General features: G+C 42.8%; 1 protein-coding gene across 2 annotated transcripts; it reads left to right on the top strand.

The window, feature by feature from the left end:
- The first annotated feature begins 6,564 nt into the window (after positions 1 to 6,564).
- On the top strand, positions 6,565 to 12,111 carry LOC138970359 (uncharacterized). 2 transcript variants are annotated; one of them, XM_070342819.1, is made up of 4 exons: positions 6,581 to 6,720; positions 9,626 to 9,748; positions 10,053 to 10,163; positions 10,933 to 12,111. In XM_070342819.1, the coding sequence occupies exons 1-4, from the start codon at positions 6,639 to 6,641 to the stop codon at positions 11,049 to 11,051; spliced, it is 435 nt and encodes a 144-aa protein (XP_070198920.1). In that variant the 5' UTR covers positions 6,581 to 6,638; the 3' UTR covers positions 11,052 to 12,111. The 2 variants fall into 2 exon arrangements, with proteins under 2 accessions (XP_070198922.1, XP_070198920.1); XM_070342821.1 differs by lacking the exon at positions 10,053 to 10,163 and having other exon boundaries at positions 6,565 to 6,720.
- The last annotated feature ends 9,507 nt before the right edge of the window (positions 12,112 to 21,618 follow it).

The following is a 21,618-nucleotide window of genomic DNA, read 5'->3' as shown; positions in this document are numbered from 1 at the left end:
TGTATTGTGCCAGAATTTTCAGGGCTCTATACAAAGACTCTCCTCGCCTTTCTCTCTCTCATTCTTTGGGTAACGACATGGTGTTTTGACGGTGGCTGTACTCACAAAGCCTTTCGCTCCCAACACATTCGGGACACCTTGTCAACAAACGGTGGGGCCTGTACAGTAAACCTAACGCTCCACGCAACCAGTCAGGAAGCCAGATTATAAGTGTTATGTGCATGTGTGTAAACAGTTTTTACATGGAGGATTAACCAGCTGGTCACCTGAAATTGGGACATATCTAGACGATCAAGGCTGACATTCAGGGCCGGTGTAACGATGTGAGATTGGCCCCTCTGTCATCTTACCCCCTCAATATATACTCGAGACTGAAATGTTCTTTCCGCCTGGTAAAATTAAAGAAGTGAACTTATATAATGACGAAAAGCACGTCAGTTTCTTGCATGTGAAGAAAATTGGTTGTGAAATTTAATAGAATTCACCCCAAATTTCGATTTCTTCGGAAACGTGTACCGAGTGGTTACGTCCCTTGAATGAGAAGGGAAACATTTTCGGATTAATCAAATTTCTAAGTTTAAATTAAACAAAAATTGATTGCACAGATTTGACCCCACGAATGTAAGGTACCCAAGGTCGCTCGTCAGTACTATCGAAGGGTGTTTTTTTTGTTCAGTGTGGAGTTTACACAAGATCAAGGAGGCCGAGGGCGAAAGGTGACAGAGGGGCCAATCTCACATCACTACACCGGAATGCAAGAGTCGAGGATAGAGACTTTATTGTTGGGATAAACTGTACCCTCAATGGAGTTTATCCCGGACTAAAGTCTTTAAACTCTACTCCTGGAAACAGTCAATTTAGTGTAGTGAGGCTTGGCTAACCGAAACCAGAAGACCAAGAATGGTGGCTCTTGTCTCCGTGTAGCATGCGAAAATAAGCCCGGGATCTCTGACTTTTAAGCACATTTTCAGAGTAATCGTGGCATACCTGTATATTTTAGGATTCAAGAATTGATAAAGAATAGTATTCTTTCATTTTTGAATCTGGCACTACAATTTCAATTTTAAATAGATTGTTTGAATTTTAAAAAACAAATTGATTGATTTATGTTAAACTTCCAAGCAGGAATGCTTAATTTGCTTAAAAAATACGACCGCCACAGTGTCACTTCCACTTTTCTAAAAACAACAACAACACACACACACACACGCACATACACCCGACCACCTCGTCTCGATTTCCAGTCTATCTGAAAACATTTAGTGAACACTTGACTTAATCTATTGAGTACAGACTTGTATAACCCACAGACATAAAAGAAAAAAATCCATAGATATTTTCATAAAGTTCAATAAATGGAACATCATTAATCGAAAGCATCGTGTGTCCATTCGACCACCCTTCTTTACAGTCTTTCGTGTGCATGCTATGCACTTTCAATTTTTCCGCTCCAAAATCGTCAAACGACCGTATGTAAACCCCTATGGCTAACACCTTTCGACCTCCGAAAAAAACTGATCAACCCAGGGACAAAACAATAGCCCTGTGAGTTAGGTAAAGCAGTTTCTACTGCGCTATACCTGGTCATAAACTCGCTACCTGGTGAAGCCGTCAGGGAAAATTGGTTCTGCCAATTTATCGCATTAATGGGTATATAGCACCATAGGCGCATGGATATTGCCAGGTATATATTTAACGTCAGGCGAGAGAGAGAGAGAGAGAGAGAGAGAGAGAGAGAGAGAGAGAGAGAGAGAGAGAGAGAGAGTGTATGTGTGTGTGTGTCACGGTGTGTGTGTGTGTGTGTGTGTGTGTGTGTGTGTGTCACGGTGTGTATATGTCACAGTGTCACGCTGTGAGTGTGTGTCTCGCTGTGTGTATGTCATGGTGTGTAGGGGAAGGGCTCCTAATATGGACCCCTTTTTGCTTCATGCCGATAACTAGCTTGTTTTCTGCGAAGAAGTTTCATTTTGTGTTTGGTAGTCCTTCTCTCTTAGGTTAACCGTTGGGCCTAATTAGAGTGAACTAGCTCTGATAGACATTCAGCAACAATTAAATACAGAAACATTCACAAATGGTCCATATTAGGAGCCTGGGTGCCAAATATGGACCAGTGAAGCGGCCTTCGCGAATCACTGTAAAAAGCCCCCTATACTTCAAAATAGCATGATTCAACTTAGTGTGCAAGTCAGACTAATCAAAATATGCTTTAGATTTATCTGTTTCGGGTTGATGAGAGCATTATTTGAAGCACACCACGAAACTAAAGAAGCTTATCAAAAACAGAGTGAAAATAAGTGAAATTATCAACTTCCACGAAAAGAAGACTATTTGTTATATTTTTTGGAAATCTCGAGGGATAGTTATAGGTTATTTTCAGCAAGCTTCTTTATGAATTAATGAAAATAGCCTTTACCTTTTATTTTCTTCGATTTGTTGAAGGTGGTCCATATTAGGGGACTCACACATACTTTGAGATTTTGCTATTATTTTTTGTTTGCAGTAGAAAATCGGGGTCAACACGGTCTGAGCTGTCATATATAGCAAGTTTTGTGTGATAAAAGGTTTGGCTGTGGACAGAAACCAGTCCGTTTTAGGCGGCAAATTTAGAGTGAACGCTGCCAAAAGTGAAAAAAGAGAAAAAGCCTAACGGTTTTGAGGTTTGTGTATCTGCAACTGTTTTGACATTTGCAAGTTATCCAGAGAGGGTGAATACAGCGAAGGAAATTGTTTTGAGCGCTCTAGCGCCGTTAGTTTGTCAGAACAGGAGGTGGTCCATATTAGGAGCCGGTCCATATTAGGAGCCTTTCCCCTATGTGCGTGTGTTTGTCAGTAACGACGGAGAAAAATGAGACTTGGGAATTCAGGCAACGAAGGATTCATTCACGAGCACAAATACATTAGATAAGAGTCATTATACAGCCCTATGGTTACTGTTTGAAGCTCAGGGCACGAGGAACGAAGAAGCGAACGAACTGTCGCACGAACTGTCGAACGAACAAACGTTCTAACAAACGAACTGTCTAAAGAACGAACAAACGAACTATTGAACGAAGGAACTATTGAACGAACGAACTATCGAATTACCGAACGAACGAACGAACGAACGAACAAACGAACTGTTGTTTTAACTAAATAACTTACTTATATTAGGGGAAGGTTGCCAAATATGGATCACTTTTTGTTTCTTGCTGATAACTAGCTTGTTTTCTTGCGAAGAAGTTTCATTTTGTGTTTGTTAGTTCTTTGCTCTTAGGTTAACCGTTATGCCTAATTAGAGTCAATTAGCTTTGACAGACATTCAGCAAAAATTAAAAATTCACAAATGGTCTATAGTAACTAACTAACTAACTAACTAACTAACTAACCAATCAACCAACCAACCAACCAACCAACCAAGCAACTATCCAACCAACCAACCAACCAACCAACCAACTAACCAAGTAACTAACTAACAAACAAACAAACAAACAAACAAACAAACTAACTAACTAACTAACGAACTAACGAACGAACGAACGAACGAACGAACGAACGAACGAACGAACGAACGAACGAACGAACTAACGAAATAACTATACTGTTCAAAAAAAGAAACGCATAGTTGCTACTTGCCAAATTTGTTTTATTTTTCGAAAAAATTAACAGAAAATCCAATATTTAGATTATTTGTTTGAAATTTGGTATGGACACAGTTGAATGCACACACAGTTCATTTGCATCTTCAAATCAATCAGTCAATCAATACGATTGGGTGCCGAGGCTGTCAAGTCAGTAGGGGGTGTGACTGCCTTGAGCAGCAACAACTGCCCGGCACCTTCTGGGCATGGACTGGATCAGATGCCGGATATCTTGCTGTGGGATGGTGTCCCACTCCTCCTGAAGTGCCTGCAATAGATCGCGGTGATTTGCCGGCGCTTCTTCTCGCCTGCGCACACGTCTGTCCAATTCATCCCAGAGGTGTTCTATCGGGTTCATGTCTGGCGACATGGATGGCCAGGGAAGCACCTGGACATGGTGGTCGGTGAGGAACTGGGTGGTGAGTCGTGCTGTGTGCGGGCGAGCGTTGTCCTGCTGGAATATGGCATCCTGGTCAGCCAGAAGAGGAAGGGCGTGTGGGCGCAGAATTTCCTCCACGTATCGCTGGGCAGTTATGCGCCCTTGGACGTGCACCAGGGTGCTCCTTCCAGCGGTATTGATCGCCCCCCACACCATGACGCCTCCACCACCATGAACGGGTGCCTCATCCACACAGTTGGGCGCGTAACGTTCGTTTACTCTCCGGTAGACCCTCCTCCGACCATCATGTCGCTGGAGCAGGAAGTAGGACTCGTCGCTGAACCACACGTGTCTCCAGTGATTCCGGACGGTCCAGCGAAGGTGCTGGTTGCCCCACTGCACTCGGTTCTGGCGATGGCGGCGGGTGAGGACAGCTCCTGTGTGAGGTCTGCGAGCTCTCAAACCAGCTACATGCAGGCGGTTCCGCACGGTCTGGTCCGATAATCGGTGTGGCCCGGGGAGAGCCTGGACAGAAGATGAGGCCGACAGGAAACGATTCCGGAGGTGGCGGAGCCGTATGAAGCGGTCGTGAGCAGCAGTTGTCGCCCTTGGTCTTCCCGCTCGTGGCAAGTCAGCAACGGAGCCAGTGGCTTGAAACCTGACCCACAGTCTACTGATGGTGCTCTGGGACACGTGGAAGTGCCTGGCGATTGCACTTTGACTTTGGCCTGCTTGTAAACGACCCAATGCAATTTGGCGGTCTTCTCTGCTCAATCGGGCCATCTTTCGTCGCTGAATTGTCGTCTGATTTCTTTGTGGCGAACAATCCGCTTTTATGGGTTTTGGAAGACATGGTGAGAGCTCAATATTCCCCGAGTTTCACGAGATTACACTGAAGCATGACGAGTGGTCATGCCAAATGAGCAATTTTGACATTGTAGCCACTGATAACGCATGCGTCACGTGCAGAGCTCACTTGTGGCAATGGACGAAAGGTCGACGACCAGATAAACATTTTCTGCAGTTTGGTGGATATCCTTGTAGCCATATAACTAAATTAACCAAATATTACAAGCTATGCGTTTCTTTTTTTGAACAGTATAAATAACTAAATAACTTAATAACTAACTTAATAACTAACGTAATAACTAACTTAATAACTAACTTAATAACTAACTTGATAACTAACTAACTTAATAACTAACTAACTTAATAGCTAACTAACTAACTAACTAACTAACTACCTAACTAACTAAATAACTAACTAACTAACTTAATAACTAACTAACTTAATAACTAACCAACTAACTTAATAACTAAATAACTAACTACTTAATAACTAACTAACTTAATAACTAACTAACTTAATAACTTAATAACTAACTAAGTTGCTAACTAACTAACTTAATAACTAACTAACTTAATAACTAACTAACTTACTTACTTACTTAATAACTAAATAACTAACTAACTAACTTAATAACTAACTAACTTAATAACTAACTAACTTAATAACTAACTAACTAACTTAATAAGTAACTAACTAACTAACTTAATAACTAACTAACTAACTTAATAACTAACTAACTAACTTAATAACTAACTAACTAACTAACTTAATAACCAACCAACCAATTAACTAGGTTACTTAACTTAGGCTACTAATTAACTTACTAACGAACGAACTTTCTCATTGCCGGACTAACGTACTGTACTCAAGTGACCTCAATCCGAGTGTAACGTCCCGTTCCGTCCCCCTTCTAAAAATAGGGAAAACAAGTGTTTTGTGCAAGGGGAATCAAGGGAGATAATTTTGAAGCAAATTTTGTAAAACAATACAATTGCATGGTGATAACCTTCAAAAATAATCAAAAGAAGGAATTAAGATTTTTTACACACTGTGTCTTTCTATTCATTTCTATAGCATTGATTTGAGGGGGAAATCTTTTTTGCTCAGACATTTTCTAAAATGAAAGTTAAGGGAGGCAACTAACAGATAAATGATAGAAAAACATTACACATTCAGTGACGCTTATCTTTTAAATAACTTTAATAAGAAACGATTCACAGGAGATCATTTTTCTAAATCGTTTTTCTATACATGTGTTTTCTTTTTCTGGTAGTTGGAACAATATGTAAGTTTAACGAAACGATAACACCGAACGCCTTGGAGCCTAAGAATATAAGAGAGAGAGAGAGAGGGAGAGAGCGAGAGGGGGAGGGAGAGAGAGGGAGAGAGAGAGAGAGAGGGAGAGAGAGAGGGGGGAGGGAGAGAGAGAGGGAGAGAGAGAGAGAGGGGGAGGGAGAGAAAGAGAGGGGGAGAGAGCTTCGCGAGCGGCTAGCCGAAAGAATATCTCGCCTGAAAGAAACACGCGTCAGGTTCATGTTCCTGCGTGTTCGATCAAAATCAATGACAAAGTGACGTAACCACTCTTAGTAACATAGACAACAACAGTATGTGAAGGCTACGCGGAAACAGTCTGAAGAGAATGATTTATAAGCACTGATTTTAGAGATTGTTTTCGACAAAGGTCATGAGAGAATATGAACCTGAGTCGCAGTGACGTCGTTTTTAAAATGATGTAAGTGTTGCATGACGTCATGAATGACACAATTGTTTTGAAGGAACACAAGATGCAAATATGGAGTCGTGTGACAAGACTCGTTCCTCAACGAAGACGGTCGTCGGACTCCTAGTGGTCTTGGTAATGCTTATATCGAAAGGTAAGTATGAGACCGATCACTGACAAACTCTTTGCTTTTTTTCCATGTCAATATTGCCTATGATCTGCTCCTAAATCTTCGTTTAGGAACGTCTCCCCTAATAGTCATTTGCGTAGACACTCAAAAACCACGAAGAAAAAAACCCACCTGAAAAAACAACAACAACAACAGTCCCCATTAACTTGTGATCTTTTTCTTCTTCTTCTTCAACTCCGTGCGTTTTTGAATAAATCGAATCCGTTGGTAAAATCTGTCGAATTTCATCACAAATCTATTTTACTTGCAAGAACTTGACATGCTTATCTCCATCCAGATATGGGCTACATGTCAATACGTCCCAATACCATTACGTCCCAGTACCATTAATTACGTCCCAGTACCATTACGTCCCAGTACCATTGCGTCCCAGTACCATTGCGTCCCAATACCATTGGGTCCCAGTACCATTGCGTCCCAGTACCATTAGGTCCCAATACAATTACGTGCCATTGCGTCCCCGTACCATTAGGTCCCAATACTAGTGAATTTAATTTCTGAGATGTTACTGTAGCAGTGTAGCGACACGTTTTGTTATAAAAGTGCGTTTTGTAATAAATTTATTACAAATCGTGTTCGGATTACACAAAATTTATTACAAAACGCGTTCAACACGATTTGTAATAAAAAGTGTGTAAGCCGAACACGATTTGTAATAAATTTATTACAAAACGCACTTTTATTACAAAACGTGTCGGTACATTGCAGTATTTCACAAATAAAAATAAAATAAAAAGATGTGTACCGGTGATGTCGGACAAACTTGTGGACGGACATTGACCAAAAAGATGTATCGATAGGTTCCGGGTGCGTATCGCTAGCGCTCCCCCCCCCCCCCCCCCCCCCCCCCGCGGGTTAGGGGGAAGAATTTACCGATGCTCCCCAGCATGTCGTAAGAGGCGACTAACGGATTCTGTTTTTCCTTTTACCTACCCTTGTTAAGTGTTTCTTGTATAGAATATAGTCAATTTTTGTACAGATTTTAGTCAAGCAGTATGTAAGAAATGTTAAGTCCTTTGTACTGGAAACTTGCATTCTCCCAGTAAGGTCATATATTGTTCTTCGTTGCAAGCCCCTGGAGCAATTTTTTTATTAGTGCTTTTGTGAACAAGAAACAATTAACAAGTGGCTCTATCCCATCCCTCCCCCCCCCCCCCCCCCTTCCCCCGTCGCGATATAACCTTGAACGGTTGAAAACGACGTTAAACACCAAATAAAGAAAGAAAGAAAGATGAAACCCTCCCATGGACGAGGGCTGGATGTAAAAAACCCACCTGTTTGCTTATGCCATTACCCTCGTTAATAAAGAATTTGTCTTTGTCTTGTCTTGTCTTGTCTTGTCTTGTCTTGTCTCTCTCTCTCTCTCTCTCTCTCTCTCTCTCTCTCTCTCTCTCTCTCTCTCTCTCTCTCTCTCTCTCTCTCTCTCTGTGACTGGAGAACAATAATTGACAAACACGAATAATCATTGGAAACTGCACAATCAGACAGGGATTTCTTCTTTATGAAAAATCATGAAGGAAAAAAAGGGGTCATAATACTTGTTGCAATATGTTATCTTCTACCTGTCACTTAAAATCAAAATAAATTTTGACTCTTGAATTAAAGGTCTTGCTTAAAAAATGGACCTGTCATCTTTCATCAGATTATAAAATATAATGAATTAAAAATTGTCTGACCAACGAAATATCTCATAAATCAATGTGTTTAACAGATTGTGTGTATGTCTATTCATTTATTTATTTATCTCTTCTCCATCCTTAATCACTGTTCACACCCACCTATCCCTTCTCTCCCCTAGTCTGACCACGATGATCACGTACCCCATCCCCCCTTCCGCGGGTCCCCGCTTCCGCGGCCCACACCTCACTGTGCCCACCTCACCTCCCCATTCACCCCCCCACACACACACACCCACACACACTGCCCACCGCAGCGTTCAAACATTGCTCAAGTAACAATTGTGTTGGGACGTAATGGTACGGGGACGTAATGGGATTCCTTTATGGGACGTATCGAGATGCAATTTTCTTGGGACCTATCGACACGCAATTTTGTTGGGACGCAATGGTACGGGACGCAATGGCACTGGGACCCAATGGTGTTGGGACCCAATGGGATTGCTTAATGGGACGCAATGAGACGGCATTTTGGGGGGACGCAATGGTACTGGGACACAATGGTACTGGGACGTATTGGCATGACCCCCAGATATGTGTACCTGGCGGTTAACACTTTCTACCCCACCTATGTTGACCAAGCTTTTTTTTTTAGCCGAGACCAGCTGTGCTGCAGCAGGTCACTCAGAATTGTAGTAACTGTGTAGGAACTGTGTATCAACACGCTGGAATGCAAACGTTAGATCGACGTTACAGGAAGCGACTGAAGCTAACAGTCTGAGCGGATATATCCGTTCCTGGTCAGATAGAGCCATATGAGTGGGTACGGATATATCCGAACCTGGGAGACAATGAGTTAAACATTCACTGTTCAGCCTGTAGTTTATGTTGGCAGAAGCCCAACTGACGTCCTACATGTAGCCGCATGACTGGGCATGACTGTGTATGCTTGCAGCGTCCTCACACGACTCTGGCGACGAGATGTGGCATTCCGACTCTGCTGAAGAGTCGGATGCCATCCCGACGTGTCGTGGCATATATGTGTCCGGTTGTATGGCCGGTCTGTCTGTCCGGCCGAGGACAAAACACTTAACGTTGAGGTTATCTCGGAAGGTTTTCAAGCAGGACCTCTGAAACTTTGCACACTCTTAGAGTTTGATGATCTCACGAAGTGACCCCAGTTTAGTTGACCCTCGTCAAATTTTGGGGTCACAGCGGGGTCATAGACTGGGCATGACTGTGTATGCTTGCAGCGTCCTCACACGACTGGCGACGAGATGTGGCATTCTCTGCTGAAGAGTCGGGTGCCATCCCGACGTGTCGTGAAAACAAGACGTGCACGGACAAAAAGTTGGCCTGCATCGCTGGAGTATGCAGTGAGTCCAGAGATTCTATGTAGAATGTGTTCTATTTGTCCTGTTTTTACATTTAGTCAAGTTTTGACTAAATGTTTTAACATAGAGGGGGAATCGAGATGAAGGTCGTGGTGTATGTATGTATGTATATATATGTGTGTGTGTGTGTGTGTGTGTGTGTGTGTGTTATACTGTGTATACTTAATCACTTGCTCGGGCGCACGCGCGCGTGTGTGTGTGTGTGTGTGTGTGTGTGTGTGTGTGTGCGTGCGTGCGTGCGTGCGTGTGTGCGTGCGTGCGTGTGTGTGTGTCCCCTATTTAACAGAGGCCAAGAACGGCTATCCATGTAAAGGATCGACGTATGCCAACAACTGCGTGAAGAACCTGAAGTGTGCAGTGACCTGCACATGTTGCGAGGAACGAATCCGTAAATGTGGTGAGTTGACAAGCTGAAAACAATTTTGATTCCCAAGTGGTTGTGTGTGGGTTTTCTTTTATGTGCCCATGTTGCTACGACCGAACCCCCAATGTGGTGAATTGACAAGCTGAAAACAATTTTGGTTCCCAAGTGGTTGTGTTTTTTGTTTTGTTATGTGCCCATGTTGCTACCAATGTGGTGAATTGACGAGCTGAAACAATGTCGGTTCCCAATGGGCTTTGTTTTGTGTGATGATGTACCCATGTTGCGACGACCAACCCCCCCAATGTTGTAAGTTAACAAGCTGAAGGCAACCGTCGGTTTCCAATGGGCAATGTCGGTGATATTTTTGATCAAAATTGTTGACTTTCAATCTTTCAAGACGACAGATAGACTGTTTTGACATCGCTTTTCGCGAATTGTCTTTCTTGTCCATTTGCTTTGTGTATGTTCGTGGGGATGGAACATTGACTGATGCGGCGAGGGAGTGGGTTGCGGGGGGTGGGGTGCTGGGGGTGCTGGGTTGAGGAGTTGGTAGTTGTTCTCGGTGGTGGTGGTGGTGGTGGTATGAGTGTGTATCTGCGTGTCAGTGTGGTGTGTATGTGTGTGTGTGTGTGTGTGTGTGTGTATGCGTGCGCCGGTGCGTGTTGAGCGAGTGTTGTGTTTCGCGTTGGTATTGGTGGTGGCGGCGCGTGTGCGTTATGTGGGTTGGAGGGTGCGTGCGTGCATGTGCGTGTGTTATATTGGTGTGTGTGCTCAAACTGAACTTAATTTCTTTTTTCCTCAGATAAATACGTCAACGTTGGGTATTCTTGCCCAGTTACTGTTCTTCTGGTCATGACCGACTTTCTGGGAGCGCTTCTCCTCTCCGGGACCTCCTTTTACATCGTCTTGGAGTATTTCTAGCCAGCGACTGACCATTGCAACCTCTGCATACGACCCTTACTCAGTACTGTCATCCTACTGGTCCACTATTTACATACAGTACTCATTTTCCTGTGCCTGACTTATCACAGAATCTCAGTGTTTCATTGAACCGCCAACTTCACTGTAGCCTAAATTGAACCGCCAACTTCACTGTAAATTGAACCGCCAATGACGGGCGCAGTGGCGTGGTGGTAAGACGTCGGCCTCCTAATCGGAAGGTCTTGTGTTCGAATCCCGGTCGCTGCCGCCTGGTGGGTTAAGAGTGGAGATTTTTCCGATCTCCCAGGTCAACTTATGTGCAGACCTGCTAGTGACTTAACCCCCTTCGTGTGTACACGCAAGCACAAGACCAAGTGCGCACGGAAAAGATCCTGTAATTCATGTCAGAGTTCGGTGAGTTATGGAAACACGAAAATACCCAGCATGCCTACTCAACGAAAGCGGAGTGAGCTGACTATGCTCTCAGAGTATAGTGTGGGGAACCCAAATGGGCAAACGAGCTCACACGTAACCAGAAAATTCTGGAACGCTGAAGAAGAAGAAGAACCGCCAACTTCACTGTAAATTGAAGTGTTCCACTTTCGAACACATTTTTTGTAACCAGGTGTGAACATTCTTCGACATGCCATATAAATCTACTAAACAAATGTAGCACACATGGTAAACACTAGATAGTGTTTACAAAGTGTAGGGCCTACTACTGTCCCACACGTCTAGTTAAAAGGTGGTGGTGGTGGTGTGTTTGCGTGTGTGTTGAGCGATTCAGAGAAAACTGCTGGACTGATCTTCATGAAACTGTACATGAGAGTTCCTGCAAATGACGAGTCCCCAGACTGTTTCTTCATTTGTTCGATACATGTCTTTGATGACGTCACATCCGGCATTTTGTGAATGTTGAGGCTGGACTGTAACACCCTAATTTTCGATTGTAATTTTGGTCAAGCAATCTTTGACAAAGCCCAGACTTTGGGATTGTGTTTCCGCTTGGAAGCTTAAAAATGAATAATGAGTAAAGTCATTAAAAATCTGAAAATTCTAATTGACTTACTTCCCTTGATTGTGCACGTGATGCTGGTTACAAGGCCGCCGCGCAAATGACGGCGCTTTGCGTCTTGCCACCAGCCAGCGCGGCTGGACTACCATTGTAACCAGCACCGGAGAAAAGCAGCGCCCTGAAGCTCATTCATTCACTATGATTTATTGACAAACATGTCACAGTGGTGCGTTTCCGAGCATATCGTGCCATGTTCGTCTGGATTAAGGTATAGCTAGTGGATTTCACACATTCTTCAGATTCGTCAAATTCCCCAGACACTCCGCCCGCCCCCCCCCCCCCCCCCCCAAACGAACAGATTAATAGTATTCATTTCCTTTAACATACGCAGTACTCTCAGTGACATCTCGGTAGGAAGAGAATAGAACGATAGACAGCAGCTGTCCAAACAACACTTTCGCCGCGACTTTTTTCAGTGTAAACGCACCTGCAGTGCACAACCACACACACACACACGCACACACACACACACACTGACACACACACACCGGCACTGACACACACACTGATATATATATATGACTAAGTGCCAAAAGGTGCGCACGAAAAGCGGACAAAGGGGCTAAAAAATAACAGTTGACAAACACGACTGATATTGTGATTTTTGTTAAGACAACAGATGCTGGAACCCAATTACGAAAAGAAAAGATAAATTTACCCAAATGATTTTACAAATAACGATAATTTTGTTCGTTATATCATTCAAAACGGCACTGAGTCATAGCATTAAGGTTATCTCGCACGTTTTTAAAGCTAGGGCTTTGAAACTTGGCACACAACCAAAGTATAATGACCTCCAGGTATGGTGCACATCACATTAAACAACATTGAATTTCAAGGTCACAGCGAGGTTAAATTTCCTTTGCAAACTGGAAAATTGTCGTTGTCACGTCTTACATGTTTTAATACTAGATCAGTTAGACTTTACATACTTCACATACTTTCAGCATTTTTATAAAACCTCATTAAAAGTGACCTGCTGGTTAATCTTTGTCAAAGTTCAAGGTCACAGCGGGGTCACATCTGGTCCAAATGTGGAATATTTTCAATTTATTCAGCGCGTTTATAGCACGAGCTTTGAAAATACACACAGTTCTAGTGTATAATGTTCACACACGATTAAAGTCTGGTTGAAAAAGTCAAGGTCACAGCAGGGTCGCGTTGAGGTCAAACATATACATTTTTCAATGAGATTTTCTCATATGTTTTTGAAGCTAGGGCCTTGAAACTTGGCACACTACGCAAGTTAAATTAAACCTCATCAAATTCCAAGGTCACAGTAAGGTTAAAGATCCTTTAAGGATATTTTCTAAAAAAGGTGACCGCCTGGTTAATGTTTGTCAAATTTCAAGGTCACAGCAGTGCCATCTGGCTTAAACTTTGAAAAATTGTCAATTTCTTCAACTAGTTTTATAGTGTTTGAAGTCATTCACACATGATGAAAGTCTGGTTGATAAAATCAAACGTCAAGGTCGCAGCGGGGTCGCATTGAAGTCAGACACATACAATTGTCATTTTCACGAACGCCTTTTAAGCAACACCTTTGAAACTTCACACATTCCAAAGTTTTGATGTTGTTTGGTTATAATCAAAGTGTGGTCAATTTCCATGATTGAGAGCATTCAGAGGGGTCAAGTTGAGGTCACACAAAAAGTGATAATCTTTATAAGACTCACGTTTGCTGCTATTGCTCACTTGACATTGGTGAAAGTGCTTATTTTATAATTGTTGATCTTGATGTTTTGACCAATTAATATTACCAGGATCAACCATACCAGATTTCAAAGTCCAGAAGTTGTCAAACCTCAAACCTGTTGGAAGTTTCAAAGATTTAAGCATCAACAAATTTCTATTTGATTTGACCTTAAATAACAGATTTGACCTTAAATCTTAAAACAGATCAACCAGACTCTGGTTTTATATAAATTGAAGTTCAATACAATTTCCTTTTTTTTTTACCCACACGAGACCCTGCTATGACCTTCACATTTCTCAAGGATCAACCTTGAATTCTCCATGTTGAACAATCATTAAGCAAAAGCGTTGTTTGAAGTTTGAAGGTTCTAGCTTCAAAAATCTCTGAAAAAATATGTTTCATCCGTTTTCTGAACCACATGTGACCCAGCCGTGACCTTGAAATCTGACAAGGGTCAACAAGACTTTTACCATGCATGGGGGCGATTAAACCCCAAATGTGTGTGAAGTTTCAAGGTTTCAACTTAAAAATCGTCTGAGAAAAATATACATTTTCCTTTTTGGACAATGTGTTGCACGCAAGACAACACGACAAACGCTCGTGTTATCATTCTTTTACTTTAAGGTCGACTTGCGTGCCCGCTCTTTCGCTAATCTCAATTAAAATTCATCTTGGAAGTTCGGTTTTATTACGCTTTTAATTAAGAAGATTAAACTAAGACAACAAATAGTTAGTTTTACCCATTAAACTCGATAAGGTAGTGACATTTTATGTTGAACGCAAGATGGTGTCGCACGCAAGATCTGAAAAGATGTTGACGACATAATTTCAACACTTGATAGCGCATTCGTGGTTCGTGATTTCTTCACAAATTTTGAACACAGAATGTGTCACGTGGTTCCGTAGATGAAGTAGATCTTTGTACATGTAAATTTTGTTTTTAAAAGAAAATAACCGTTAATTACCGAACATTTTGTCGCACGCAAGATATGACGAAATTTTCAAATCGTTTTCAAAAATGCTGTTCAAAAGTTCTGCAGTCTTTGCTGGATTACTTGAAAGACAGCAGTTTGATACACCGTCATCGCTTGACGTGTCGACATCAATTCCAGAGTTTTTGAAAAAGAAATTTAATAAATATCTGCGATTGAAAAATGTATGCCGTGATGACGACACATCTTGCGTGCGACACCTTAAAATTCGGTTATCGAAAAAAAAAAAATTCTCTCGAGATTTAGATTTGACGTTTGGTCTCGTCTGTAAAGCGATGTTTCAGGCATTCAATCAAACTAAATGCAATTCATTTGTGCTTCTTGTTATTTTTCTGTGGCATATTCAAAACACGAGGTATCACGATGTCCGTTTTCAGATGGCCGGTTTTGGCGTTATTTTTGACTTTAAACAAAGATAACTTCAAAACCGTTCAAGTCAGACACACGAAATTATGTCCACTATCTTTTCGCACATTCATCCACACACACACCAATTTTCAGCAGACACACGTTTTTAGAAACATTTTTATTGTAAAACAAAGTCGTCTTCTGTTCTGTGAGCACCTTTTGGCACTTAGTCATATATATACACACACACACACACACTAACACAAACACACACACACCGTGCAGGCACACACACACACACACACACACACACACACACACACACACACACACACACACACAAACACACACACACACACACACACACACACACACACACGTACGTACAAACACTGACACACACACGTGCGTGCCTCGCGCACACACAGATTATATGTACTACAAACACACAGACACACACACACACACACACACACACACACACACACACACGATATGTACACACAAACTTGTGACAGACACAGACACACAGGTAAGCATACAGAGAGGAGCGAGACTGTGACACACCGTACCGTCACACACACTGGCCGCACACACACACACACACATACACCTCGCACACACCGCACACACACACACTGACACACACACACACACACACTTCACACACACATACAGATAAGCCTACATCGGAGAGAGAGAGAGAGAGCCAGAGGGAGAGAGAGAGAGACATACACACACACCGGCAGACACACACCAACGGCACACACACTTACACGCACACACACAGCCTGGTAAGCCTACAGAGAGAGAGAGAGAGAGAGAGAGAGAGAGAGAGAGAGAGAGAGAGAGAGAGAGAGAGAGACACACACACACACACACGCACGAACACATACACGCGCACACACACACACACACAGTGACACACCTAATTTCAATGACCCCGTATGGCCGTGTGCTATGATCAGGTCACAGTCACAGTGCGTCATACAAGGGCTTTGGATGGAAGTCTTTCGATCGCTTCCTCAGTCATCAACAGGCGCCAGCTTTCAGTGTAAAGAAATAACAAGTCGCGTAAGGCGAAATTACTACATTTAGTCAAGCTGTGGAACTCACAGAATGAAACTGAACGTAGTCCGCCGCTAGTGCAAAAGGCAGTGAAAGTGACGAGCCTGTTTGGCGCGGCAGCGGTTGCGCTGTGCTTCATAGCACGCTTTACTGTAGCTCTCTTCGTTTTAACTTTCTGAGCGTGTTTTTAATCCAAACATATCATATCTATATGTTTTTGGAATCAGGAACCGACAAGGAATAAGATGAAATAGTTTTTGAATCGATTTCGGAAATTTAATTTTGATCATAATTTTTATATTTTTAATTTTCAGAGATTGTTTTTAATCCAAATATAACATATGTATATGTTTTTGGAATCAGAAAATGACGAAGAATAAGATGAAATTGTTTTTGGATCGTTTAATAAAAAAAATAATTTTAATTACAAGTTTCCGATTTTTAATGACCAAACTCACTCATTAGTTTTTAAGCCACCAAGCTGAAATGCAATACCAAACCCCGGCCTTCGTCGAAGAATGCTTTGCCAAAATTTCAATCAATTTAATTGAAAAATGAGGGTGTGACAGTGCCGCCTCAACTTTTACAAAAAGCCGGATATGACGTCATCAAAGGTATTTATCGAAAAAATGAAAAAAAGTCCGGGGATATCATACCCAGGAACTCTCATGTCAAATTTCATAAAGATCGGTCCAGTAGTTTAGTCTGAATCGCTCTACACACACACACAGACAGACAGACAGACACACACACATACACCACGACCCTCGTCTCGATTCCCCCCTCTATGTTAAAACATTTAGTCAAAACTTGACTAAATGTAAAAATCACAGCTGGTGCAACACAATCAGTCACCGTCGTCACATCCTTGTGCAGCCAGAGAGGTGGCACAACGACTCGAAACACTAAGCAAAAAAAAGAATACAGCCGTTCTGGCCTACACTGATCTTCCTCACACACACACACACACGCACACACGCACGCTCGCCCATGCGCGCACACAAACGGTGCCGCACACACCGTCACTACCGTCGCGTGCCGCATTCAAACATGCACACACACAACTTCCCTCGCCCCGGTTTCGACGGTGTTACACCTGTATTCTTCTTTCTCTGATCAAATTCAGACCGAAGTTAATATACGTTATTTGCGTTTTTCAGAATTCTTGAGCGTCACATGGCTCAAAATGAACGAAAATCCAGTGTTCAATCGATACATCTACTGGGTTATGTGCATGTCGTTCCGGCTGTCATGGTGGCCGGTTTATTTGTTTTTTTCATTTTATTTTTTCATTTCAGTGTATCAAATTGTATATATTTATATTATATATATTCATTTGCATGCCGAGGCGTACATGCTTATTTATTGTGTGGGGTTCAAATGTCTCGTGCCGCTGTCCAATATCATGATTTTTGTTTTCAAGTCTTGGCCTCAAAAATGGTATCAAGTGCCTGTGCTTTTGCCGTGAAATACGTCTTTGAAGGGTAAAATGAAAGAAAGAAAAATGATTCGCGCGGTAGGCCTACATATTCCGCCGGAACGCTGCCCACATCATTTCGACCTACATCGGTGTGAGACCCCCCCCCCCCCCTCCCCCCCCCCCCCAAAAAAAAATGTAGAACTGAGTCTGTGACGACATTTGTTTTTCTCAGCCTTGACCTACTTTGAAATGTTTTGCAACGAATAACATCATTCTCCAGTCTCGTTCAGCGACTGGTTGATTTGAACATAAACTACTGCGAGTGCGTGATAGGCCAAGTTCAGTCGGTTCACTATGGCTTTCCCGACTTTGAGAGACAGTCGGTCATGAGGACAGCATTGTAGTATAATTTAGGTACTAGACCTTGCTCTCAGGGGAAAACTTTGACTTCAACATGACCTTCCCTTTCTAGCTACTGCCGGGTTAATTACACTGGCATGCCTATTTCATTCGAATCAGCGAGATGCATAGTAATTTACCGCAGTTTCCCAAGTTTTTCAATAAGAAAAAAACTTCCTAGCTGCCACTGCGATGCATCTTTGGATCCATACCTATTGAAATTATAGGGAATGCGAACATGTCAAACGGTTCGGCAGCTACCGTGCCGCGTTGGGCGACTGAACAACAAGTAGACACAAACATTACGGGAACCAGTACACCATGTGCAGTGTGCCGCAACTTGTGCGCGAGGAATGCGCAGGTGTAACGCGTTACCGTACTTATCACAATACATGCACCGTATGAATGTACGCTGTTTGCAGAGTTGCGTACCTTTGCAAACTTCTATTTCCCCCCCTTTCGCTCTGTAATTGGACACACATTCTGACGTGAGCGGGGGTGGGGGGGGGCGTCTAATGCACCCTAACCTTAGCGGACATGTGGTTTGCAGCCCACTCCCAGCCCCTTCACCTTCTTTCTTTAATTTGAAGCAACCTGCTGGACATTACGCTTCAGTGATTATCATTGAGGACCTGTGGATATATGCCATTATTCGCTTTGCCATGATGGCGTAGAATTCAAGGACCTAATGTTCCACTCTTTCCTTCCAAATTCTAATGCAAACCTATTGGGATAATTAAGGAGTGACGCGAGAATGAGTCTGCGCTGATTGATTATGTGCATCTGTGAAAATTGAGTGTGTGTTAATAGAACATTGCTGGATCCCGGCCCATAACGGTGCAGTGTTCCTACGTTGAGACACCAGTGTGTCACACATTATAATTTTTTTTTTAAAGCACATACGCACACAAACTCTCCACCCCAAGATATTCTTTTCCATCCGACTATATCCAACAAACTAAGCTAACGATCTCCAACAAAAACGTCAACATCATTTTCATTTGAAATACCGCAACAATAGATTCCGGAATAACACACCGTTCCTATATGTGTTTTTTGTCTGTATGTTTGTCTAGTGTTATGTCCCCCCCACATAACATATTAACCCTACCTGTCCCAAGATAGGCCAATGTGTCCCAATAGTCAGTCAGTCGAAGTCAGACCTGTGCGTACGTGCTACTTAAACAGACGTGGGTCCGGACAGCCCGCGAGTGCATACACGACATTCTTTTCCCTTTTTTTTTAAATTGTTTTTTTAATTATTTTTTTAATTATTATATCTTTACTCTCGGCGGGCAAAAGAGCGTAAAGGGGACAAACTCATATTGCGAATTGTCAGTGCATACGACCCATCGAGGTTCAGATGCCGAGTCTCTGCACTAGTAATTATTCAACATACACTTAGCCGAGCGGAACGGCCGTGGCCGGACAAAAAGCAAACAGGGCATATTTAAAGCCTGTTATGAACTTTTATGACACACTGCGGCCATCGGCACCATTTGATAATTCATGATTGTGTCGCGGTTTTGAATTTGATGTTATCGCGCTTGTTGGGGGGCCTCAGCGGGCCGAGTCCTTCATGAGCGTATAACTGAAACGATTTTGCCATCAGGGTAATAAAATACATAAGATGCGTCAGCTGCCTTGAGATGGGATTGTCGCTTGGTGGTCAGTGACCCGGAACGAACACAAGGATAAAGAGCAATCGCTTCCTTAGCCAGCGACTTAACTAGCGAACCAACAAATCAACTCCCTAATGGACCAAGTTCTGTGGGACAGAAGCATCATCGATCATCAGCCAGCGACTTAGTGTGTACAGAAGTTCAGAGGCAAGGGAACCCGATATTGAACAAGGCACATGAATGCCGGAAGAGAACAATTTCGATCTTTTAAGAGTAGGCCGGCACACACACACACCGGCACACACACACACACACACACACACACACCAAGACCCTCGTCTCCATTCCCCGTCTATGTTAACACATGTAATCTAAAATTGACTAAAAGTAAACAAAATAAGACAACATGCACAGACTGACAACAACAAGAACATACAAGCCAGAGCACAGGTGTTTTTCTTGACAGAGCACGACTTCAGTTAAGCAGTCTCGCTGTCTGGTTTGCGAGGAGCTGATGACCCAGTTTGAACACTGGCTGAGATTTTAAAAAATAAAATAAAAATCTGTGCACCACACCGGGCTGACACGTGCGGGGCGATCGAGGTCACTGGGCATGAACATGATTCACGGACTTTTTATTTAAATTTTTTTTCCCCCACGGACTCAGTTAACGCTCGTTTTCATATGAGACCGTTAAGGTTGAACTAGTAAAGTGTGTAACTGATATTCATGAATAGCACTCCAGCAGCGTTTCATGTTAGAGGGTCCAAACTCCCGACGCCCTAAAGTCCCGGGAGTGCTTTTTGCACGTAGTGAGACATTCAGTGAAGGGGTATCAGCGGCAAACACATTTTTAGCTACTGCGGTTTCATTTCTGATTTTAACTGACTGGTATGTTATACATGAGGCCATTATCGAGCCCCTTTCGATAATGAGTTTGTTACCTCGCTTCTTGCCCTGTTCGCACAAACACCCTTATTAAAGGAAATCACTGCCACTCGACGCTTCCGGCGACCGATTGCATCAGATATGCGGACGCAGCTATTAAAACATAAAAAACGCTCGCGCTGGACCCGAGGACTCTTCAGACTGGCTCGCTCCCCCAGTATGAAAGTTTTTGTCTTGTGCACGTTTAAGACCAAGTGATTGCTCTGTGTGAATTACAGGCATTCCCTTTGCTATATAAATACATTGCATGCGAGCCGAGGATGTGCGTGGTGACTGGCCTTTCTCTTTTATTTGATCACAATGAAAAATATACTGCCGACCCTCTTTCACAGACTTTCAAAGACATTAGTTACATTTGCCATTTTTCAAAGACTTTCACAGACTTTTTAGGTCTTTGAAAAAAAAATCATTTCTCAAAGAGGTTCAAAGATCTTCACTGACCGTACGAACCCTGTCAGACCCGAACATTTTTATGATAAGTTGTAACAAATGGAGCCAAAATATGCAAGTTAATAAATCATCGAAATCAGACAATAATCGGGCAGAAGCTCACGCCGGCCACGTATCATAACGTACATCCGATGCTCAGGACCTACAGATAGGTGACGCTTTGGCGGTTGAGGCTTCGTCTTCAGCTCTAACACGCACGCAGACACTGAGTCAGGCAGGTCTAATCTGCACCAGCGGTGTTGGAAGGTTTTGATTTAGAAACACTCGAATGTTACTTCGACGAGATAAACGAACCAAAAGTCAAAAGTGTGCCCCAAATTCGGAAAATATTCTTTCAAAACGGCACTGTAAAAACCATCAACATCACTGTGAGAAAATAAACAATACAAACACAACCAGTTCCCCTGTGGAACATTTCAGGTGGACTTTCCCACGACCTTTGTGTGTGCGTGTGATGATGCGGGAAATAACTAGCGCAGCGCAAAGCCTGGTGTCGCTGGCTGGCTGTTCTATCAGGCTGCCTGGCTGGCTGTTGCTCCGTGTGAATTC

Source organism: Littorina saxatilis, linkage group LG7 (genome assembly GCF_037325665.1).
Source record: "Littorina saxatilis isolate snail1 linkage group LG7, US_GU_Lsax_2.0, whole genome shotgun sequence".
NCBI lineage: Eukaryota > Metazoa > Mollusca > Gastropoda > Littorinimorpha > Littorinidae > Littorina > Littorina saxatilis.
The sequence above is the reverse complement of the archived record's forward strand: the minus strand, read 5'-3'. Positions and strand labels throughout refer to the sequence as shown.

Bases quoted from the DNA above. Each gene is read 5' to 3' on its own strand.
- LOC138970359 (XM_070342819.1), top strand. From the start codon at position 6,639: ATGGAGTCGTGTGACAAGACTCGTTCCTCAACGAAGACGGTCGTCGGA. The intron at 6,721-9,625 runs GTAAGTATGAGA...GTATGCTTGCAG, and splicing joins GGTAATGCTTATATCGAAAG to CGTCCTCACACGACTGGCGA. The intron at 9,749-10,052 runs GTGAGTCCAGAG...CCTATTTAACAG, and splicing joins CTGCATCGCTGGAGTATGCA to AGGCCAAGAACGGCTATCCA.